A 26,063-nucleotide genomic window follows, 5' to 3' on the forward strand; every position below is an offset into this window, starting at 1 on the left:
CACACGGAAAGATTTTAGCCACCTTACTCTTCTAAGTCTACTCCATATTTGAAAAATATCTTAAATTGATTTTTGTAGATATTATTGGATAGAATATTATGAGATAATCTTTTATAAATATTTTGGGTAGGAGAAAACTACACTCAACTCTCAACTCCAGCCTTATCATCTTCCTTATCTCGTCCATAAGTATCTCCAGCCATCACCCACGAACTTATCTTCATTTACACGTTCCTTTAAAAGAATATCAAACACATTCTCTCGGATAACTTTTAGGAGTTCTTTTGCACGCCCATTTCGAAACTTTTGTAAGTTTTTATCATAAAGTCTCCTTCATATAAGTTGTTCCTTTTTAAGTCTAGTTTATTTGTCCCATTTGAAGATTATTTGGTCATTCAAATATTATGTAAACTATAGAAAGGTGATTCTGAGAGATAAACTGGAGAATATGTTATAGTTTGGAGTTTTTGACCAAGCTAATGGATAGATATTGGTCTGAAATTTTTATGGAGTATTGTTAACATGTATATATGACTATTGGTTGAGGCTTTTTACATGATTAAAGGTTTTGATGAAAGATTTTCTTAGATGTAGAAACTTAGAAATTGATAGAAGAAAAACAGTTTCTGTTTTGAGAAAGTTTAACTCTTTGGTGGTCTAAACCTATTCTAATGACTTTGATAATTTTATTGGAGGATCCTAAGCATCTTATATACATGTTATATTATTATTTTGAAGATATTTTATATTAGTTTCAAAGATATGAAATTTTATGCAAAGAGATATTCAGATAAGCCAAAGTGTGGATGTTCTTGGCTAAATTTATGTTTTGGTTAATTTCTAATCATGTGATCTTGAATTAGAAGCTTATATATGTTTTAGGACATCTTTTTAAACCATGTGATGGTTTGGTTTGAAGATCACATATTTATAAGTCATAGATCAAAAGGTTGATCAAAACAAGTTAGAAAACAAAAATCAATGGAAATAGCATATGAGAATTTCGGCCCTATGGAGTTTTAATAATTGTGATTAGTTTTAAATTTTTCTAAATTGATATTTGAATTGAGGATAAAATTTACATGAGGTATGTAAATTTTGGTGACATCTGGAGTTAGTTTGCAAAATCCTTAAGTTATGGGTAAAACGGTCATTTTCCTACATGCAGAGAGTAAAATGGAAATTTTACTCTTTAAGTTAGTATTTTTCATATTTTAATTTATTAGTGATTTAATGCTAACTTTTAGAATCACTAATTACAGTTCCTCGTGATCGCGCTTAAGGTTTTATAAGAAACGCGGAGATCGAGGTAAGTTAGCTTTTAATTTATTAGCAGTCTACCGTGTATGTGTGCTAAGTAAAGGAACTACAGTGTATGTATGTATGTTATCATATATGTCATGTCATGCCAAGTTATCACGTAATTGTCTATTATACAGAATTTATTCTGTCATCAATTTTTATCTATTACATAATATATTCTGTCATGTATTACTGTACATTACAAGTATGTCATGTTAAATATGTTGTCTATTATATGTTATGCCATGTTACGAAATGTTTCTATCTCAAGTTGGTCATGTATTTTAAGTTATGTTCAAATCACATTATGTTACATCAGGGCTTCAGTCCTTTCGTATTCCAATCACGTTTCATCTTGAGTACATTCAGTTTGTGTAGAATACATGAGGCCACAACAACTGTGGAGTATGTATTTAACTGCATTGTGATGTTTAGAATACATGGGGCCACAACAACTGTGGAGTATGTATTTACACGTAGAATACATGGGGCCACAACAACTGTAGAGTATGTATTTTTCATGTTAAGTCAAGTTTGCGTAGAATACATAGTGCCACAACAATTGTGGAGTATGTATTTACACGTAAAATACATGGGGCCACAACAACTGTGGAGTATGTATTTTTCATGTTAATTCAAGTTTCAGAGCAAGTTCATGCTAAGTCAAGTTTCAGATTAAGTTCATGTCAAGTCAAGTTCAGTTCATGTTTCAATTTGAGTTATGTCAATTATGCTATGTTGTACGCTAAGTTATGCTTTAATTACTTATGAATTTGATTATGAATTTATGCTTTTACTGTCATCCATACATCATTAGCCTGTGTAGAAGTTTTTTTTGTTAACTTGCTGAGATTTGTAATCAAATCTCACTGTAGTAGTCTCAACTACCATTCCCCCCGAATGGTAGATCTTGTTACAGGACCTGAAGGAGGATCAGGAGCTGACCAACTAGATACAGTCGACTGAATGACGGTGCGTCGTTAATGTTAATATAGTAGTTAAATTACTACTTGAAAGATGGAGTTGCATCTCCAGTACTTTTGGATCATAACTATTTTGGACTAATGCTGTGATCTTAGTTATTCAATGGATCTTTATATATGAAGTATGTTTTAAGTATTTGAGATATTTTCAGTTTGGTGCATAGTATTGCTAAAAAAAATTATCCGCTGCGAATATTACATAATGTTAGATGCATGTTAGGAATATTGCATCTTATATGTCATGAACAGGGGCAAGTAACCTTGTGTTGCATGTCTCGACGCTTCAAATGTCCGTCCGATCCCAAACGGAATTTGGAGGCGTCACAGCAAAGGTTGTGGATCTACAAGAATCACATGTTTTCGATATGGAGGCCCAATCATAAAGCTGAAGGATGTTGTGCACCCGATGAAGAAATTGAACAATACAAAGCATTTGCCACCCTGCAAATTGGTGATAGAACTGAGGAACCATGGTACCCTGACATGGGAGCCAATCATCACATGAGATCAATCACAACAGATGCTCAAGGTACTCATTCTTATTCTGGCTAAGATTTGGTTATGATTGGTAATGGTACAAGGTTACCTATTGCTGCAGTTGGTAATTTTCATGTTCTCTCGACTGATGTTACTCTACATAATGTGCCTATTGTACCTGACATTAAGAAGACCCTCTTATATGTTTCTTAGTTCACCAAAAACAATAGTTGCTATTTCTTGTTTTATCCATTGTTTCTTGTTAAAGACCTGAAGATGAAGCAAGTGATGCTTAAAGGAATTGTCTATCATGGCTTGTACTCTATCACATCAAAATGGAGACCATCAGTACTTGTTGCACTTCTGCCCAACAAAGTGTCTATCAATCTGCAGCATGCAAGACTTGGCCACACTCATATTAAGATTTTACAATCTTTGTCTCATTGTTTACCACACATCAATACAAATTTAAATTTCTATGAAAGTTGTGTCATGTGCAAATCCTCAAAACTACCATTTTCTTTAAGACAAAACTATGCATCCAACTTTTTACATACTCTTCATATAGATGTATTGGGACAAGCACCTATCTCTTCCTATGATGGTTTTAGGTTCTATCTGATTATTATTGATTAATTCTCCTATTACATTTGGCTCTTTCTAATGGTCAGAAAATCAGATGTAGTTACTATCTTCCCTACATTCTTTAAACTCATGGAAAATCAATTTAATGCAAAAGTAAAAATTTTACAAAGTGATGGTGGAGGTAAATTTTTCAATCACACATTGAAGGATTATTTCTCTTCTCATATAATTCCTCACAGATTATCTTGTCCAAGGGCCCCTGAGAAGAATGGCATTGCCAAAAGACAACACCGTCATGTGGCTAAAACTAGTCTAACCTTATTGGCTCACTCATCAGTTCCCTCACAATTCTGGACTGCTACATTTCATACTGTTGTCTATCTTATAAATCGGTTACCAACCTCTGTTTTACACAATAAATCCCCTTATGAACTTGTGCATGGTTCATGTTCATCTTATACATCTCTCAAAGTTTTTAGTTGTGCATGTTACCCGCATCTCACTCTTTTTGGCTACTATGTCACTATGTCTTTCTTGACTACTCTTCTCTTCACAAGGATATTGTTGTTCGGATATCATCACTAGTCGGATCTATATCTCTAGACATGTTAGATTTGATGAGCTCAATTTTCCCTTCTTGCAACAAAATAAAAAATCTTCTTCTAATTTACCTCTTTTCAAAGTACACCAATTATTCCAAAGTCTTAAATCTACTGCAGCACAGCTCAGTCATCATCTCTCTACTCCAGCCTCAACGCTATTCACAGCTAAGGTCTCCCTTCTCAAATTGATACACCTTCAGTCTTGCACACTGATTCAATTGCTCAGGCTTCTTCATCACTTGCCCATGGTTTGCACTCATCAAATTATTACACTTACTCAAGATGGTACACGCCGACCCAAAGTGCTATTCTCCTCCAAGTATCCAATTCCTACATGCTTTATTGCAAACTTGGCAACTTACTCTAAACCCAAAACTTACAAACAAACTCTTACAGATCTTTAGTGGCAGCAAGCTATGCAAGCATAAATTTGTGCTCTTCATGAAAATCACACATGGACTCTGGAACCCAAACAAGCATATATGAATGTAGTCACCTTTAAATGGGTCTTTCATATAAAAACTCGAGCTGATGATTCCATAGATAGTTACAAAGCTCGTTTTGTAGCTTGTGGCTTCACACAACTTTAGGGGCTTGATTATGATGAAACTTTTAGTTTTGTAGTTAAGCCAGGGACTATTCGACTCATTCTTACATTGGAATTATCTCATGGCTGGCCACTTAAACAACTCAACATTAGTAATGCCTTCCTACATGGCTATCTTCAAGAAAGTATTTTCCTATCTCAACCACATGGCTTTGAAAATCGACTTCACAAAGATTATGTGTGTCACCTTCACAAAGCCTTATATGGTCTCAAGTAGGCACCAAGGTCATGGTACACCAAGTTCAGCACTTATATTCAACAAATGGGTTTTAATCACTGTCCATATGACTCATCTCTCTTCTTCAAATGATTTGCCTCAAAATTTCTCATACTACTAATTTACGTGAATGATATTATCATCATTGGCAACTCTTTAAAGTCCATTCACAACATTATTTTTCACATGAAAGATTTGGGTGATCTACATTACTTTTTGGGTCTTCAAATAACTCATGATGAGTCCACTATCACTCTTACTCAGACGAGATATCTACTTTCACTCCTTCAAAAATTTGGTCTTGATGGTGCTAATTCATCCCCCACTTCCTTCACCACGGGTACTCAATTAAGTTGTCTTCAAGGTGACCTTGTTTCTGATACCACTCTTTATCAAAAGCTTGTAGACTCCTTATAGTATCTTACATTGACACGTCCTGATATAGCCTATACTGTCAATCTTGTTTGCATTCATGCAATGCCCACATGACTGTCACTTTGTTGTTGTCACGTGAATTTTTCACTACTTAAAGGGTACTTTACATCTTGGTCTTCACTTTGCAAAAACCCTACTCATTGTCCTTCGCGGTTATTGTGATGCAAACTAGGCAAGATCCCTAGATGATTGCCACTCCACAATTGGGTTTGTCATTTACATGGGTAAAAATTTGTTGTCTTGGGGAGCCAAGAAATAGGCAACTGTCTCTCGCTCAACAGCCAAGGCAAAATATCGAGACTTAGCAACAACTATAGCTGAACTAATGTGGTTCAATGCACCTTCTAAAGAGTCTCAACTATCATCTCCCTCCACCCACATTACATTGTGATAATCTCAGTACTATTAACATGGCCAAAAAGCCTATATCTCTATCACATTCCCATTAGTTGTAAATGATCACTAACCAAGAAAAGGTAAACAGAACAAACACATGCAAGTATACCAAGAACTATGCAACAAAACTATGAATGAACTAAGAATTAATTCAATTCCTGAAAGAGGCTTTCGAGCAACCTCCAAGCTCCTTACAAGTTTCAGAAGCACTTTCAAAAATCAAGATATCATCTACAATGAATTTCCCTTCCTATTTATACTACAATTCCGCTCTTAATAGACTACCGTTATGCACTTACACAACTACACACATGAGTAAATGACTCTGTCTTACTCAACAACTTAAGTCCCGTTAGAATGCTTCAACGCACCGTTCCATTAAAGAACCAAACGCACCGCATCGCCTTACCAATCTGCTACCACTTAAGCTCAAAACGCACCGTATCACTAATGCTTAAACGCATTGTCTAGAAATTCAACCATTAAAACTTGCCTCTCCACTTCAACCTTCAAGCAGAACTCCCCTTATATTCTCCCCCCCTTAAGGACTTGCCCACAAGGCCTTCAAGCAGAACTCCCCTTTAAAGTACAGTTCCCACCAAATGGGGATAGAGCTGACGTAAATTCCACAAGCTTTCCCAAGAATAATCTTCAGGAGAAGCACCCACCCAACTGACAAGCACTTTAATAATAGCATGACTCCCTTTCCTTTTCATCCTTCTACTTAAAATTTATTGAGGTTCAGGCTGTAACTAACCACTAGAATCAGTAGGAGGTAAGGTAGGCAAAGCTACACCATTCTATCCAATCTTTTTCTTAAGACATGAAACATGGAAAACTAGGTGAATTTTTGAAGATTCGGGCAAATTCAACTTGTATGCAACAGATCCCAACTTTTGCACAATCTGGAATGGGCCATAGAAACGTGTGACTAATTTCATATTGTGCCTCATAACAACAGTATTCTGCTTATAGGGTTGAAGTATCAAGAAAACCCAATCCCCCACCAAAAATGATCTTTCAGTTTTTTTCCTATCAGCAAAAAATTTCATCATTTGCTATGCTTTTAAGATATTATCCTTCAACATACTCAACAATTCCTCCCTTAATTTGAGTTGACTGTCTACAACATCATTTGAAGAAGAGCCCGGCACATAGGCCATTAGTTTAGGAGGAGTATACCCATAAAGGGCCTCAAAATGAGTAACTTAATGGTAGAGTGGACAGTGGTGTTATAGCACCACTCAGTCATTGGCAACCAAAGACTCCACTCCTTAGGCTTGTGACTGCAATAGCATCTTAAGTATTCTCTAGACACTTGTTCAAGGCTTCTGTATGGCCATCTAACTGTGGATGGTAGGATGAACTGAAATCTAATGAGACACCTTGCAATTGAAATAATTGCCTCCAGAAAGAACTAGTGAACACAGTATCTCTATCTGAAACAATTGACAGTGGTAGGCCATGCAACTTGAACACTCCATTGAAGAATACCTGAGCAACCTTGACTACTATATAAGGATGTGATAAAGAAAAGAAATGAGCAAACTTGGTTAATTTGTCCACAACAAAAAAAAAAACACAGAAATCCCATTTGAAAGAGGTAAGCCTTCAGTGAAATCCATGGAACCATGGAGATTCAGGTATAGATAAGGGCTGCAAAAGACCAGGGTACTAGATGTTCTCATTCTTGTTGACCTGGCAAACTTCACACTCTCTTACTAATCTCCTGACATCCTTTCTCGTGCCTTCCCACCAGAAATCTCTTCTAACTCACTGCAATGTCTTGTGATAATCCACATGGTCAGTTTGTGGGTTGTTGTGGATGTATTCGAGGATCTTGGACTGAATGGAGGATGAAGGAATAACCACCATCTTACCTTTCCTTAGAAGCAATCCCTGTTGCATAGAGAAATGCTTAGATCTTTGCTCCCCAAGCTGCAACTTGTTGACAATATATGAAACCCTTGGGCACAAAGAGTAACTCCCTTTTAACTCATCAATCCGCAAGGAAGTTGGAAAGAATATCATTGCCAAAACCAACTGCTCTTCTTCATTTTTCCTGGAAAGAGCATCAGCCACCAAGTTCTCTTTCCCTTTTTTATCTTCTACAGAAAAATCATAACCAAAAATTTTTCCTGGAAAGAGCATCAGTCCCAATTTTTTGTTCCACCAAAAATTTAAGGGCTTGCTAAACTACACCAAGACCCACACCAGAAGCATCACATTCAATGGTGAATGCTATATTAAAATCTAGCAACCTCAACACAGGAGGATTGCTAACAACTTCCTTCAACAATTCAAATTTAGCAGCAAACTTCTCATTCCAACAAAATGAATTCTTTTTCAAAAATTATGTTAGAGGTGCTGCTATAGAACCATATCCTCTAATGAACTTTCGATAATAGCCTGTCAATCCTATAAAACCTATCAAGGACTTCAAGGTTTTAGGAATGGGCCATTGAACCATAGCTACTATTTTTGAGGAATCTATTTGCACCCCCTTTCTAGAACTAATGTGGCCCAAGTATTCAATCTCTTGCACCCCAAAGTTACATTTTGATATTTTTGCATAAAGAGTATGCCACCTTAATAGACCCAAAACAGTTTCCACATGCACCAAATGCTCCTCAACATTCTTACTATAAACCAGAATGTCGTAAAAAATAAATAAAAAATAAAAACTAGAACAAATCTTCTCAAAAAATGTTTAAAAATGTAGTTCATCAGGCCTTGAAAAGTAGCAGGGGCATTAGTGAGCCCAAATTGCATCACTTAGAACTCGTAATGGTCCTCATGAGTTCTAAAGGCTGTTTTTTCAATATCTCATTCCCTTATTCGAATCTAATAGTATCCAACCCTCAAATCCAGTTTAGAAAAAACTCTAACCCCAAACAATTCATCAAGTAGCTCATCAATGATAGGAGTTTGAAACTTATCTTTAATGGTTTCCTAAGTAAGGGCTCTATAGTCAGTACATATACGCCATGTACCATTAGCTTTCTTAACCAACAGAACAGGAGAAGAAAATGGACTTTAACTTGGCCTTACCACACCAGACTGTAGTAATTCATAGACAATCTTTTCTATTTCGCATTTTTGGTAATGAGGATACCTGTATGGTCAACTAGATATAGGAGAGGCCCCCTCTTTCAAATTAATAGGATGATCGAAATCTCTCCTTGGTGATAATCCAACTAGTGCAACAAAAACATTACTAAATTCCTTGAGTAAGTCAGACATTGGCCCTTCACTACAAACTTCCAAAGGCTTCTGCTCAACCAACATCAATTGCAACAACCAAACCTACTTATTAACAAAATCTAACTTAAACCCTTTAGCACTAGATAACATATGCACACTAGCAATAGTCAAGCCTTGCAACTTAATCAACTGACGGCCCCATTCAAAAGTCATTGACATATCAATAAAATTCCAAGTAATAGAGCCTAAAGTTTTCAACCACTGGACTCCCAGTACTACATCACAAATCCCCAATGATAAAACATGAAAAGGCACAGAAAACTTAGAACCTTGAATTATAACAATTCCTGCCACTTCCTTGAGTCAAAATCTTCTCACCATTAGCCACACACACTTTCAAGGTTGAATCCTGTTTCATAAATAATTTGGCTTCTTGAACCACTAAAGGATTCAAAACAATTATGTGTGCTTCCCGAATCTACTAAGATCTCCACAACACAAGATTCCACATTGGCATGCAATCTCATAGCATTACCACTAATGCAACCAAAAATGGCATTAACAGAAACCTCTAAAGTGTCAACTTCTTCAGAAACAGGCACCCCATCTTCTGTAAACACAAGCTCCTCCACAACAGGCTGGTTCACTATATCAGAATCAGGTTGGATGACGTAAGCGTTGGGATTCTTGCATACATGATTCGGGTTCCACTTCTCCTCACAATGGAAACACAAACTCTTTTTTCTTTTTTCATCTATATGAGAAGAGTTTACCTTCTTGAAAGGAAAAACTCTTTTGGCCCTTATTCACTGGATCAGCAGGACCTACATTTTCACTAGCCATTTGTTAGCATAATGGCCAATTGGATTTCACAACCTTCTTGTAGACAACACATACTCTTCTTGCAACTTTGCTAACCCAAATGCTACCCCAAGGTTTAGTGGATTAAACATTTTCACAGGAATACAAATTTCATCTTTCAATCCACTTATAAAACAACTCATTTTATGTCTTTCAGACAACACTTTCAGCCTATTAGACAATGCCTTAAATTGGATTGTATACAAACTAATAGAAGTAGTTTGTCTTAACCTGGTTAAAGCCTCCATTAGGTCATCAAATGCTGATGGCCCAAATCTTCATTGCAAAGCAACTACTAAAGTCTCCCAAGAATTAAATTGCCACGAGTTTAACCCATTTTGGTACCACACTAAAGTTTTCCCTTCCATGTGGTGAGATACTACCATTGATTTTTTATGGAAGGGTACTTGAAAATAGTCAAAGCACTGGTTGGCCTTAAAGATTTAACCAGCAGGGTCATTTCCACTAAAATGTGAAAAAATCCAATCGAAAACTCCTCTAAAATACACCACTTTCCTTATGAGTTCTAGTCTCATGATCTCTATCTCTAGAGACCTCTCTATCCCGAAGAGAAATTACATTTATAGTTTCAACCACATATCTTAACATCTCTAAAACTTGATCTAACCTTTTAGTTATGCTAGAGATCGATTGTTGATGATGGTCCAATTGTTTCTGCACCACTTCCTGCTGCTTTTGAGAGACTTCTTGCTGACTTTTTGCTCCACACGTTATGTCTGACATTGTAAGGATCGACTACTATGATACCAATTGTCAAATTCCCACTAGTTGTAGATGATCACTAACCAAGAAAAGGTAACTAAAACAAACACATGCAAGTATACCAAGAACAATGCACCAAAACTATGAATGAACCAAGAATCAATTCAATTCTTGGAAGAGGCTTTCGAGCAACCTCCAAGCTCCTTACAAGTTTCAAAAGCACTTTCAAGAATCAAGATATCCTTTACAATGAATTCCCCTACCTATTTATACTACAATTCCGCTCTTAATAGAATAACAAACTACAGCTATGCACTTACGCAACTACACACATGAGTAAACAACGTCGCCTTGCTCAATAACTCAAGTCCCTTGAGGATGCTTCAAGGCACCATTCCATTAAAGAACCAAACGCACCATAGTGCCTTACCAATCTGCTACCACTTAAGCTTAATACGCACCGTATCACTAATGCCTAAACGCACTATATAGAAATTCAACCATTAAAACTTGCCTCTCCACTTCAACCTTCAAGCAGAACTCCCCTTAAAATCTCATAAGCACACAAAGCACATTGAGATTGACATTCATTTCATTAGAGAACAAGTTGCTCATGAAAGCATTTTCTTAGTTAATGCTCCAGGTAATGATCAAGTTGTTGATGTGTTTACAAGCCACTATTTGCTGCTAAATTCCTCCCAAATCGTCACAAGCTTTTCATTGGCCCAATACCACCTTGAGCTTGAGGGGGAATGACAAGATATCTGCACATATACAATACCATGATTCTCTCCTTCAACACATTCTGTAACCAACGTGATTCTCTTCTTCAGCACTTTCTTTAACCGACAGTTTCCATGTATAGCAGATTATATTTCCTTTTAAAACAAATTTGTATGTAATTTAGTTATATATTTCAAATTCATTCATCCTTGAAATCTCCTTTAAATCAATATAATGCCTAAGAATAGGCAAGCTACTTTTCCTTATACTAGTGACTATATTGGCACATTGGGCCATGCAATGATAAGAATAGTGCGGAGTCGACTGCAATTTGAATATCTAAACCTAAAGATTCCACCGAAGGCTCATGTGTAGTCAGCTGAATGTTGGAGCAACCCTAATCTAGCTTGATGGTGCCTAAATAAGTCTTTGGGCTTTGCTACACATTATTCTACATCACACATTAAATATATTTTACTTTTTTTATGTTTTATATTTTATTTTATTCTAGTTAAACTGATTGAATTCTTCTACTCATCATCCATACACCAAATATTTGATAAGAAAAAAAATTATGTAATGTATGATGCACAAATGATGAGTAAAATGTTTCTAATTCTTTTGCTTTTTTAACAGCAACAGACAACATAATTACTGAAATCTAGCAACTCTTATGGTCTAAACTCATCAATAGGAGGTGGCCTCTTTTTTAACAGTTTTATAGACCGGAAAATGATATTCTACCAAGAATATTCACCGATTTCCATTTTATTTGTTTTAATAATTTTTTACTTAATTTTTAAGAAAATATTTGAAATGGGTTTGTAATTTTTTTCTGTTTTTAAAAAAATGTTTAAAGATATTTAAAAAATACTTGAAAAATATACAAAATAACAATATATATTTACATTTCTCGATAGGATCCTTGAGAGCCACTCTTGATGGCTATAGCAAGATCCTTTATAGACCACCACGTGTTTTTAGCCGACGTTGATGGAATAAAAAGTTTATAGAAAAATCTATTTTTAAATAACTCATATCATAAGGTTCATTTCTTTTAAAAGAAAAAAAAAATTGCACAAAAATAAGTCCTATAAGTATTTCATCATACTACTTGAAAATGTTTCAGTGCAATGAGAAATCTCTCTATCCGTGATGTTTCCCTTAAGTATGCCATCTCAAGTTATGTTAAATAAATGAAGTGGATTTTTGCTGAAAGTAATATAAATTGCTAAACTTTTTAACCTTAATAAGCAACCAAGTTCTAATAAAAATTAATGTGTTAGAAACATCGGAGTAATGGACATTCAATAAGACTTGAAAAGAACACATAATTGATGTGAGAGGTTTGTTTTTTTTTTTTTTTTTTTTTTGTTGCAAACCAAAAAGCTCTCTGATGGGCGATAGCTAGCTCTCTGGTGGCCAAGTGAGTTTTCTTTGTTACTTAAATTAAAAACCCTTCTTTACTTCATTCCTTCTCATTTCCTCCGCTACAACCTTCAACTTCCTTTTATTATGGATTTGGAAAACCTGATTACCCAAACAGAAGCACTCTCATGGGAGGATTTATGCCTCTCACCAGAAAATGGGCCGAAAAAAAAAGATTTAGCACTCATTGGAAGAATTGTGACTACACGACCCCTCACCAAGGCAGCACTCCATGCCTCTTTTAGGGCAGCCTAGAACTTTGCTAGTAAGTTTCATATTAAAGATTTAGATTTTAATCTATTTCTTTTTACGTTCCAAAATGATAGTGATATCTAGAGAATTATGAATCAGACTCCTTGGAATTTTAAAGGGTACATTCTCATTCTAAAATGATGCCCAGAGGGTTCTGCATGGCAAGATATTAGTCTCTGCACTTCCACCTTCTTTATCCAAATTCACGGTCTTACTAGAAAAAATATGACTAAAAAAATGGCCTCTAAAATTGGGATGGCACTTGGGAATTACTTAGAAGTGAATGTGGACCCTTTGTTTGGTTTAGCTAGCAAAAAGTTTATGAGAATTAGAATGGAGCTCGATATCAACAAACCACTGCAGCAAGGAATCTGGGAACCTAGAGAAGCTAGAGCAGGTTGGGTTTCATTTAAATATGAACGACTCTCTGATTTCTATTACGCTTGTGGCAGAATTGGGCATTCTCATATTTTTTGCTCCTTCCTAAACATCCCTCCAGATCTTTTGCCCTATGGTCCTTAGCTACGTGTTGACTCTCCAATGTACAAACCGATTTAAGCACAAGATAGTCAGGTTGGAATTACTAGACTACCTTTGGACAACATGATAGAGGATGAAGCTTTTGATAATACCTCCCCTTTTTCTGAAATTGAAATCCCTTCTTTTATTGACAAAGGAAAAGGTTTAGCCATCTCAAAAGAAGTTTCTTTAGCTAGTCTAGAAAGTCCTCTACTGATGCAAGAGGATTCAACTTTCTGTTCGGAAGGAAAACAATTTAAGAAACAACCGATTCAGGTTCGGTTTCCCCAAGATCTATTTTCCAGTCCAATCCCTCAACACTGTGAATTAATTGTTCAGAATGAAGAACAAGCTCATAAAGGAAAGTCAGGAAAAGTCTTAGCACTACCCAGTCGAATCGGTAACATCACAGACCAACTACAGCTGGGTTCTTCTCCAATCACTCTTCAAAAGCTGGTGGACGGAGGAAAAGCAAGGGAAGCTCCGATTGATCCAAAGGATGGGAAGACTTCAGCTACTGTAGCATACAGTATTCCAAGCTTTAAAAGCTCAACCGAACCCATTGATGAGAAATTACTTTCTCCCACCAAACTCTTTCCAATCAATCACTAAGAAGATATTTCTACTCTTCTTATGGGAAACAGGGAATTATACAGCAATGCAAAGGAGTCACCCATGAAGGATGAAATTCCCAACGTACCCCTATAAAACCACGAAATTGTCTACCAATTTTCTTGAACAAATAGGTTAGATCTCAATTATCAAGATTATGAAACGAATCAAATACTTTAAAATAAATAATCAAACTTGCAAGACACAACGATTGGTTTGGAAGGGAAACCCTTTAAAGAACTCTTTAAAGGTAAAACCCTACGGAGCAGCCAAACCCAGGAAAGTCAATCTTATTATTTGAAGAACAATTACAAGTAATAATCAATTACAAAACCTTTGCAATTCGACTCTCTTACTTGCCTAGACAAATGACCCGTTTGTCTTCTACCGCAGTAGCAACCAGAACTTCTGGCGATCTTCAAACATTGACTTCCCTTCTGGAACTCCAGAGGCTGAAATCCAATCGATATTACTTCACCCTCAAAGCACGATCACACTCAAGAAGATATGAAAAATACCATGAAAATTCTCAAATGAATTTTCTCTCATAAATGCTCAAAATATCCTCTCTGAAATTCGTGGCTTAAAGTGTTTGAAAATATACAAAACCGAATCCCTTTAAATAGGAAGTCTGGAAAGAGTTATAGTCGCAGTAGGACTCTGCTGACAGTTAGCAACAGACGCAAAAACGTGTTCCGACAGACTGCTAACATTTCACGATAACATCTTCTGTTATTGACTAAACTCTGTTTCAGCTTTCTTCTTGATAAATACCAATCTTCCAGAACTCGATTTTATTCTTAAAGACTTATTTAAACAACACCTAAGACTTCTAGATAGACTCAATATTGTTTAGATACAAATCAATACTTATTTTACATTCATCCAAATTTAATCAAATAATGATAAGATAAACCTTATCAATTAGTCATCTAATCCTAGCCAATTTTTGTCCTTACAATCTCCCCATTTGGCGGATTGGTGACAAAACCAACTTGATGAATGTCTTGCATATACAATCTTCCCTTTAGCAGATCGGTCACAAAATTAACTTGATGAATGTAGTGTGTACCTAAGATAAAAACAACCAGCAGACCAACATCTCGTGAAAAATATCTTAATACAGTAATGATAAGAAATGACATAGAACATTCCTTAAAACTAGTCTCAATAATGATCAAAGGTTAGATGTAGTATAAACCTACAAAAAGAAGGTGTTCTAGTCATCATCAATAACCATGTTCAATACTTAGTTCTCCCCCTCAATATTCTGCTGCTCCCCCTAAAGTATATAGTTCTCCCCTTTTTTATTTTCAGCAAATTCATTAAACTCCCACTTATTCAAACTCTCCCTAAATTTCACAATATCAAAATATTCCAATTTGCTCTTCCAATACTCCCCCTTTTTGTCACTAATCTGACAAGACACAAAATAGAATAAATATCACTTATGTGTGCCAAGATGAAAATACTAAGAAAGACATGATGAACAACTCCCATGTGTCTCAATTTTTCATGGATTAAATGCACATGATGTATGAGCATGAATGCATGTTAAACAATGAACAAAGCATGAATAAATTGATTTTTTTTCACTTTTTTTTTATAAAAAAAAAAAGGCAAGTAACATGCCTAGATGTATCTTAATTCAAACATAGTGTAATTCACAAAACAAATTCAATAGAGTACACCCTCTTATTTGCAACAATCATTATTGATGTTCACTTCTCATAAGATCATCAATGTCAAAATTCATGTGAGTGTGTGAGTGAGTATACTTATAACATAGCATTTTTATGAACTCCTTTCTTCAATATCTTTTTTTTTTTATACATTTATTCATGAATGATTGCTTCTTATAGATGCTCACAAGAGTTTGTTGCCTCACCTTAAAAGTCAAACTTTATGCTAGGGCCTAAATACATGAGCATCTCCTCTAAACACTAGTTTGTACACCCCCTTTTTGTGTTCATGTTTGTTGTTCATCTTTTTCCATAATGATTAGAGCAACGATTTTTTCTATAAGAACTTTAAGGTGGTAGATCCGTGTAGGGTGTTTGTCTTTTTTCGCAATGAATTAACACCGACTTTTTCTATATGGATCAACTCTTTGTATTTGGCAAGAAGATAGCTCTTTATTTATGTACTAGGTTCAACTAGTATTAGTCAATTCAAGGTATGAACTCTCTCTTTGATGAGCATCTCATTAAATGATGTGAACTTTAATTATAAAAAACATACATATAAGTTTCTCACTGTGCATTGAAAATGAACTTTGCCAAGATAATCCATAGGGTTAGTATGCACAAAGTGAATTGTACAAAGTAGAGAGATGCATAGGTTCAAGAATTTATTAAGTGAGAACACAAATGCTCAAATTTTGACATATCAAACATGCACTTTCCTTAAAGAAAAGTTTTGAACCAAACCAGAATTTTTTTATATTATATTTTTCTTATTTAAAACTGAAAAACAGAAATATAAAACAAAACAGAAAAATAAAATGCATGTCCTAGGCTAATGCAATAATATAAAGGATGCAAGAACATGCAAGTAGTCCTATCCATTAATAATGACATGGCATCCTCTTTGACCACCCACTTTGCTTTAAATTTTGGCCTATTCTTTTTATCAACATCACTTTGTATGATCTTTTCTTTATTTTGAAAGCAAAAATCTGCTATTTCACCAATTTTGAGACTTAAAAAATTGATTTGTTGACTCATATCACAAACTTGATTATCTAGACTATTTCTTTTCCTTTTTAGATTTATTTCACATCCATTTTTCTTCGCTTTATTCAAGTTAAAGCAATTTGGTCTTATATGACCAACAACACCACAATAATGACAAATAGGAATAAACTTACTTTTGGACTTACCTTGGTTGGACTTCTTTGTCATTGATCTATCATGTGAGGCTCTTGGAACATGAGTTGTAAACACGGCCTTCTTTGGAGTTTCCTCATCTTGACTTCCTTGAACAAAAATGATATTTTTTAATGAGATGGCAGCGGATGATGGGTCTCTAAGTTCCATACCTTGGGAAGTCATATATCCCAAACCCTTGCAATCACGACTAGATTTTTGAAAACTCAACATCTTTTCTAGTTTCTGTGTTGCTGTTTTTTCTTGAACCTTTTCTAATTCCTTTTCTAATGCAATATTTTGATCCCTTAATCTTGCTATTTCAATGTCAGAAATTTTGAATGCCTCAGACAAGTTATTTTTCTCACTCTCCATATTAGTGAATTTCTTGTACAGCTTCTTGTTGAGTTTCTTTAATTTGATCACTTCTTCACACACATCATTGTAAGCTTCTTGTAAACTCAACTCATGATCATCCACAACTAGAGCAACCTCTGAATCACTATTGTCATCATCGTTTTCAGATTTTGTTAGCTCAATATCAGAAAAACCATTAACAACAGTAGAAAAAGCCACAAAAGTATTGTCACAATCAGATGATGAACTTAAAATTTCAGATTCTGAACTATCACTAAGTGTGACATTCAATACTTTTCCTTTAATTTTCTTGAAATTTGGACATTTAATTCTTATATGACCATAACCAGAACATTCATGACACTTTATTTTATCAGATTTTTCTTTATTCCATTTTTCAAAATAATTTTTCTTTGTAGAAAATTATTTACCTCTTTTTTACTTTCCACTATACTTTTTATTAAACATGAATTTTCTGAATTTTCTTACTATGAGATCTATATCCTCATTGTTAAGATTTTCTTCATCAGAAAAATCATCTTGATTTTCTTCTATAGTTTTTAAGGTAATAAACTTATCTTTTCTTGCTTGAGGAAGCGTAGATTCATACGCTTGTAAAGAACCTACTAGTTCTTCTACCCTTATTGCATCAAGATCTTTACTTTCTTCAATAACAGTAACTTTGGGTCGAAATCTTTCAGGTAAAGACCTTATAATTTTCCTCACGATCCTTGAATCCTCCACATTCTTGCCGAGATTAAACCTGGAATTTATAATATCATTCAGTTTAGCATAAAAATCATTAAAATTTTCATCTTCCAACATTTTAATCTCTTCAAATTTTGAGATTAGCATTTGCAATTTCGAATTTTTTACTATTCTTGTGCCTTCATGTGTAACCTCCAAAATATCTCAAGCTTCTTTAGCAATCTCACACATGGAGATTCTTTTAAATTTTTCGGAGGATACCGCCATGAAAATAGCGTTAAGTCCTTTGCTATTCAAATTGCAATTGTTGATTTCATCTTTTGTCCAAGCATCTATAGATGTCTCGGGTTTAGTCCATCCTCGTTCAACCAAATGCCATACACGTTCATCCAAAGATTTGAGAAAAGCCCTCATACGAACTTTTCAATAAGCATAGTTTTCCCCATTGAAGTATGGTGGAACGTATAATGATGTCGACATGATCTACAAGGGCACGGATCACACTCGAACGAGTGAACCACGCTCTGATGCCAATTGAAATTTCCAACATACCCCTGTAAAACCACGAAATTGTCTACCAATTTCCTTGAACAAATAGGTTAGATCTCAATTATCAAGATTATGAAACGAATCAAATACTTTAAAATAAATAATCAAACTTGCAAGATATAACGATTGATTACGAAGGGAAACCCTTTAAAGAACTCTTTAAAGGTAAAACTCTACGGGGCAACCAAACCCAGGAAAGTCAATCTTATTCTTTGAAGAACAATTACAAGTAATAATCAATTACAAAACCTTTGCAATTCGACTCTCACTTGCCTAGACAAACGACTCGTTTGTCTTCACAAACGACTCGTTTGTCTTCTACCGCAGTAACAGCCAGAACCTTTGGCGATCTTCAAATATTGACTTCTCTTCTGGAACTCCAGAGGCTGAAATCCAATCGATATTACTTCACCCTCAAAGCACGATCACACTCAAGAAAATATGAAAAATCCCATGAAAATTCTCAAATGAATTTTCTCTCATAAATGCTCAGAATATCCTCTCTGAAATTCGTGGCTCAGAGTGCTTGAAAAGATAAAAAACCGAATCCCTTTAAATAGGAAGTCTGGAAAGAGTTCTAGTCGCAGTAGGACTCTGCTGACGATTAGCAACAGACGCGAAAACGTGTTCCGACGGACTACTAATATTTTGCAATAACATCTTCTGTTATTGACTAAACTCTGTTTCAGCTTTCTTCTTGATAAATACCAATCTTTCATAACTCGATTTTATCCTTAAAGACTTATCTAAACAACACCTAAGACTTCTAGATAGACTCAATATTATTTAGATACAAATAAATACTTATTTTACATTTATCTAAATTTAATCAAATAATAATAAAATAAATCTTATCATTTAGTCATCTAATCCTAATCAATTTTTATCTTTACAAAGGATCTGCCACCTTATTCAGCATTAAACGCAGAGACTTGGCCTTATCGCTGGACGCAGCTACAAGAAGTTTCTTCAGCTTCTTCGGGTATTAAGCCTTCTTTAATAACAAATATGGTTGAAGCAACTCTCCCACCTGAGTGTTTCATGGGCCCACGTGATAGTAAATTGAATCTTCTCTTTCGGCTAATGCTTTATTGGGCCCACGGGATATTTACTCAAGTCAAACTTTGTGGGAAAAGCCCTAAGACCCTATTGAACCTGTTATACAAGCTTGATTAGAAAAAATAAAATAAAATAAGACTCGAAGGATTGGAAGTGTACGATAAACCAAACCGTTCAATCTGAAAACCAACTTGGTCCCACTTAATCTTATTGAGGATAAAAAGGGATTATAATGCATCCTTTGAATGCTCAGATGGGATATTAAAAAATAAAATAAAATAAAATAATTTATAAATAATAGTAAAATTATTTGAATTAAATATATTACAAAATTTTGAAAAATAAAAGAAAAAAATTTAATAAAAATATGGTAAAGTCAAAATATTATTAGAATATAATATTTAAAATTATATTTATTTTGAATATTGACATTTGACATTACTTTTGGGCTTCCATTTCTCTCTCTAAACTCTGCCTTCTCTCTAAACTAACTCCAAAACCCTATAGCGATCGATGGGGGTGGGAGCTACCCCCTATTTCCTTCCCCCTCCGTTTCTCTTTTATTATCTGCTTTTTGTATTTTTTTCATTTTTGTTTGTTTTGTGTTTTCAGGCAAATAAGGGGGAGTGCAGACAGGGTCGTTTCCAACCACCAAAACGCGCCCCACCAAGATGTTGGTCAACCGCTGATCTTTAAGACCACTGAATGCTGCACCAAACGGAGGGGAGCGTAGCCCGAACGCGCGGGACGAAGTCTCAGATCGCACCAGAGCATGGCTATCCGCGCCACCAGAGAGCCACTTGTCAATTCAAAACCTAGCTTTTCTAAGACCTAAGACTCCGAGAGATCATCGACCGACCGTCGGCTCTCCTCTAAGAGTGATTTTGCTATGCACGCACCACTGCCTCTTATTTTTTGCCCCTCTGTTCCAAAGTTGATTTTTTGGTCTTGTTTTGTTATCCTTGTTTAAACCGAGCGTGGTTATGAGTTATTTGATCGGACACAATCTGGGGCTAGTACTAGTCGAGAGTGGTACGGCCGACCTTTGTAATGGAGGTTGTTGTGGTCTGTACGCGAGCTGGGTACTCGTGATGTCGATGCCTGCAGTGGGTGTGCCATCGGGGCTCATGACGGTGCGTGTGTTCCTGTTGTTTTTGTTAGTTGTTTTGTAGTGTAGCTTTTATGTAGTTTATTAATAATATTTTAGTAATATGCTTTTGGACTTAGTATCCATAGCAGTATTGTCTCATACTCCACCTCCTTAGGAGGATGGAGGGACATTGTCAATCTGTTTATACAGAGTACTCTCTCTCTCTCTCTTCGGAGAGGTTTAGAACTTAAGACAATGTTCGTCACTTTGTGTTCGGGGATGCTTCAGAGCAGTTGCATAGATTGACTTATAATATGGATTTTCCTATATTGATAAGTCACATTTGTAACTTCGGTATGATGAATAAATTCACATTTAAAAAAAATTATATTTATTTTGATATTTGAAAATGTTAAATTATTTTTTATGCTTTGTTTGAAATATTGGAAAAGTTATAATGATTAGTTAAAATTAGATGAAAAAGTAATAATTTAAAATTGAAAAATATTTGTGTTAATTGTATTTAGATGTTGAGATAAGATAAAATGAGATATAATAAAACAAAACCATCTCAACATCCAAACGAAGCCTAAGTGTACTATTTCTTAAAAATTTCCCAAGACTTTTATATTTTCTATAATCCATCATTACTCTCTCCTATTTATAGCCCTTTTTAAGTTTTAATTTTAGGATGGTGATGAGATGAAAATTTTTTAAATAGTAATAAGTTAATTTGTAAATAGTAATGAGATAGTTTGAGTTGAGTATTTTTTTAATTTTAAAAAATGAAAGAGAAAAAGTTCAATAAAAAATATTATAAAATTAAAATATTGTTCAAATATAATTTTTTTAATATTATTTTTATCTAGAGATTTGAAAAAATTGAATTTTTTTTATTTATTGTTTGAAAATTTGAAAAAGTTGTAATGATTAATTTGAAAGTAATGTTTTAAAAATCGTTCCGTTCCGGCTGAAATGGCCGAAATTTTTCGTGCCGAAATAGTGACCGGAATGGGATAGGTATCTATTCCGTTCCGGGTCAAATTCCGGCCGTTCCGGTCAATTCCGGCCGGAAATCCAGTATTCCGGTCCGAAATTAAAATTAAAATTAAAAAAAATAAAAATAAAAACTCTTTTGTAAATAAGTTAAAAAATAATTGATAAAATTGTACTTTTAGAATTCAAATACCCCTTTCCGTATACTAGAAGTATTGTTACTTTTAATAATCTGTCTATTCTTTAATTTTTTTCCTTTATTTTTGTGTCTTAACTCAAGTTTGTGATTTTTTTCAATATATATTCATCTTATAAATCTTTAATTCTTCTATATATATATATACACAGATACATAAAACGGAAACTTTTTCCAAACAAACCCTAATGAATAGCATTTTTCTTAATTGAATATCGATATTCTGACCGAAAACCAGTTTTAACAATAGAATTATATTTCCCACCCAAAAAGTTCAGAAAAACATTGAGAATAAAATTAAAGAACTTTGCTGCCATTCTACTCTTTCTTGGATTTGGAGAGAGCTTTCTTCCTCTGCCCAAGCATATAGATGTACATGTGAGGACTGCCTGCACCGTTATCATGCCATTTTATCAATTGAAGTCTTGAAACATAAAAGTAATGGCCAACTAAGAGACTGAAGTATTATCTTTCATAGAAGAATGCGAAGTTCAAACCTGGAACATAGGTTGCGAGGGCCACGATTGCCATATAGAAGTAATCGAAAGAGAAGTTCCATTTGTTTGGCATCCTTATACAATACTTTTCAGATGCCTGTAAACACCTCAGTTTCATCACCAAACTCATTTTTAACAAGTAATTTCATAAAACCGCCAAGGCATTTGTTGAAATGAAATGCTTTTTCAAAGCGTGGGGCTAACATGTTAATGAACAGACGGCATTTCTAAGTGTTGTGAGCAGAGACAGAAGAGGCGTATTAAACAGTAACCAACTTTGGCTACTACAGGCTCACACATACGACCACTTTTTTTCTTGTGTATATCCTACTTTTGAAAACGGATGACAGATATGTTGAATTCAATATATATAAACTAGTTCAATGCTTATCAAGAAATTTTGAACAAATCAATCAAATTCTCGTATCTGCAGAATGTATACTGCATCCGAGCAATGCTCTCATCTACGACCTATATGGCCACACACACAGAGAGAGAGAGAGAGAGAGAGAGAGAGAGAGAGAGAGAGAGAGAGAGAGAGAGAGAGAGAGAGAGAGAGAGAGATGCAAGATTATTATAAAGACAATTAACAGTTTCAGGAATTTTACCATTAACATACCAGCTTCTTCAAAAATAAATGATGCAAGTAAAGAATTGGGCGAAATAATATACTTCAATAAGCTACTTATGTTATGAAGTTGTATCCCACATTCCAAAACCACAGTTACTGATCTCTATGGCGTCTTAAGTATGCCACTAACATAGCTCCACTATAGCAACTTCACTTTAATATGCACATCAGCATTAAATTTGGTGTGGACAATGTGACAACTTAAATTTGGTGCAGACATCAGGCGATCCTCATGCTACTTATGTGTATTAACAAATGAAATCATGATTTCCAGCATCATTAACATTGTTACCTTAATGTACGGCAGGGCGACATATATCAGACCAACTTCACTGGTGATGCCAGTTGGATACAACAACAAAAAGGTGCTATACCTGCATTGCATATATAACTCAAATCAAGGAAACCCACCATTTTCATTCCACTAGTGGCCACAGATTACAGAGACCATACCTGAGCCACAAGAGCCATGAAGGTGCAAAACCAAGCACCTCTTTCATCCCAAAGAAAGAATACCGAATGATCTGCAGAAACAAAAATTTGGCTTAAAAATGATTTACAGTATATTTTTCTCATGCTATTCTATTTTTGGGAAGAACTCTTTTGTAAACTATATTCTCCAATAAAGATAAATCAACACGATTATAACTTGTATCAGGCTCCAGCACGTATCAACAAAAGTTCTAAAATAAAAGCCCTGCTTCTTCTCTCTTTATTCTGTTTTAAAAAGCATACCATGACACACAACCAGATTGACATCTCGCATGTTCATGTACAAGAACAAAATTTAAGCAAGAAAATTTGTTCTTTACAAAGTTAATCAATGTAATTTCTTCTCCAGGGATTTCATACGTTACTTCAAATAATAAGTACTGCATCAGACTACTTGACATTGTTTCAGTACAATGGGCAATGAGCAATCTATTTGTCTGTGATGTTTCCCTTAAGTATGCCATCTCAAGTTCTGTTAAATAAATGAAGCAGATTTTTGCTGAAAGTAATATTAATTGCTAAACTTTTTAACCTTAAAAAGCAGCCAAGGTCTAATAAAAATTAATGTGTTAGAAACATTGAAGTAATGAACATTAAATAGTTTTGGAAAGATTGGAAGTGTACGATAAACCAAACCATTCACTCCGACAACCAACTTGGTCCCACTTATGTTCTAAGCATTATTGTGGATAAAAGAGATTATATGGAGTCCTTTGAATGTTGAGCTGAGTAAGCTTTCATGAGAGCACTGAAAGAAATCCAAATTCAGAAATACACATAGAGGGCACCAGGTTCAGAAATTTTTCATATACGTGGTGTTCATGCAATCTGTACCGCACTACCAATAATCCCACACAAATAAAAGCAAGCAAAACGGGAAGTGAAAATGCAGTTGTCGTAAATAGCAGGTAAAACTGAAAAATCATCGGCAACACTTGCCTCTGTGATGGACCAGCTGATCACCAGGGAGGTCACAAGTACGTGACCCTGTGTCTGCAATCATGAGCTTCATTCCGTTAAACAAAGATTTTTTGAATAAAACTAACAATAATTACAACAAACCGATAGCTTGGTATTACATAAGAATGGCATTGGTTGAAACCTGAGGGAAACTCCACAAGATGCCCCATGTCAAATACAACCTCGAACTTATCTGTGGCAGTGTTGCTGAGATTGGAGATCTAACCAGACCTTTCGTTTTAACAAAGAAAGCAGAAAATATTAATGTTTGTTCAAAACAGAACATTTTCAAATCCTGGAATTTAACAAATAAAAAATAAAAGGTTGCTCACCCACTAGACCATGAATTATCTGTCAAACAACAAAAAAGGGAAGATCAGTTCCATTAAAAGCTTTTTATTATTTTTACATAAAGAAAAATGGTTTTGTTAAATATGGCTATAATTTTTCTTTTTGGGCAATGAAAATCATCTCATATTTTGGGAGATTGGTCAATGAGAAGGATTTTCAAAATCTTTGGGGGACCACGGATGAATTCTCTTAAATTTTTTTGGGGGGCGAAACTGGGGAAGGGAATTTTCAAACTTTTGGAAGCCAAACGGTGGTGGTATTAGTACCTCCAAGAGGGCAGCCGTTTGAGCGAACTGAAGCGGGCGTTCGACGGCGTTGTAAACCTGTTCATGGCCGGACTCCCTGAGCGTCTTCACAGCAAGGTAAAACACTTGAAGCCTGAAATAGATAAATGATACAGAATTAGTTTCATGGGGGGCATTTTGTGGGTACAAAAAGAGGGTGAAGAGAGAGAGAGCTGAGGCGGGAACCATCCGAAGAAGACTGTCCAGTTGTAGAGAGAAAGGTATATGCGCCGGAGAAGCGACAGAAACCCAGCCATTAAAGAAACAGAAGGCAGATGTAGTTACGGTTAGCACGCTTATATATATATATAGAGAGAGAGAGAGAGAGAGAGAGAGAGAGCTTGATTGTGTAAAGAGGTGGAGGTGAGAGTCGCTCAACCAAAAAAGAGTACAGGGGGATTTAACTGAAACAACTCTGAATAAGGCATTCAACAATTTTCAACTCCCAACTCTCAACAAATCGAAATAGCGACCGGGACCATTAAGAGGAAGCCCGCTCCCCAGCTTCCCATCACTAACATGATTTTTCCTTCTACATATATTTTTTTAAAGTGTTTTATTGTATATAAGTAAAATCGTGTATTAATTTATATATTAATATTAATTTTTTTATATTTAAATTTTAAATTAATATTATTTTTAATAAAATATATTTTTTAACCAATCACATTAAATTAGTGCACAGATTAGTACATAATTATACTTGTAACTAGATTTTTTTTTTTTACAAATTTAAAAAAAAAACAAAATCATTCAAGATATTTTTGTTACAAAATCAAAAATAATAATCTTAGATAATAAATTATAAAAATTTTATATCAAAAAATTAATAACAAATTATAAAAATTTTATATAAAAAAATAATAATTATAATGTTAGCATTACAAGTGTAAACAAATGTACACATTAATAGAGAAGCCAATGAACCTCACACGAATTAGCAAGATTTTCTAGAAAAATTATTGCAACTAATATATGGTGGAATTCTGTTCCTAGTTGTGTTCAACAACTCCTATAGATTGATTTACACTTGTAATGTTGTTTGGCAGTTAATGAGAAGTGCTTTTCTAAAAAAAAATAAAAAGAAAATTATAAAACTT

At 34.8% G+C, this 26,063-nt stretch overlaps 1 protein-coding gene across 1 annotated transcript; it reads right to left on the reverse strand.

Annotated features, from left to right (window-relative positions):
* Nucleotides 1-21,917: 21,917 nt before the first annotated feature.
* On the reverse strand, nucleotides 21,918-25,460 carry LOC122317932 (very-long-chain (3R)-3-hydroxyacyl-CoA dehydratase PASTICCINO 2A-like). Its single transcript, XM_043135016.1, has 9 exons — nucleotides 25,150-25,460; nucleotides 24,946-25,057; nucleotides 24,661-24,679; nucleotides 24,471-24,559; nucleotides 24,308-24,361; nucleotides 23,330-23,400; nucleotides 23,169-23,250; nucleotides 22,246-22,342; nucleotides 21,918-22,137 (listed from the first exon to the last, which is right to left on the reverse strand). The coding sequence occupies exons 1-9, from the start codon at nucleotides 25,218-25,220 to the stop codon at nucleotides 22,067-22,069; spliced, it is 666 nt and encodes a 221-aa protein (XP_042990950.1). The 5' UTR covers nucleotides 25,221-25,460; the 3' UTR covers nucleotides 21,918-22,066.
* Between the last annotated feature and the right edge of the window lie 603 nt (nucleotides 25,461-26,063).

This window comes from Carya illinoinensis, chromosome 8 (assembly GCF_018687715.1).
Source record: "Carya illinoinensis cultivar Pawnee chromosome 8, C.illinoinensisPawnee_v1, whole genome shotgun sequence".
NCBI classification, from domain to species: Eukaryota; Viridiplantae; Streptophyta; class Magnoliopsida; order Fagales; family Juglandaceae; genus Carya; species Carya illinoinensis.

Coding starts and splice junctions, on each gene's coding strand:
- LOC122317932 (XM_043135016.1), bottom strand. CDS start 25,220: ATGGCTGGGTTTCTGTCGCTTCTCCGGCGCATATACCTTTCTCTCTAC. Junction 25,058..25,149: donor TGGACAGTCTTCTTCGGATG/GTTCCCGCCTCA, acceptor TATCTATTTCAG/GCTTCAAGTGTTTTACCTTG. Junction 23,251..23,329: donor TCATGGCTCTTGTGGCTCAG/GTATGGTCTCTG, acceptor TATGCAATGCAG/GTATAGCACCTTTTTGTTGT.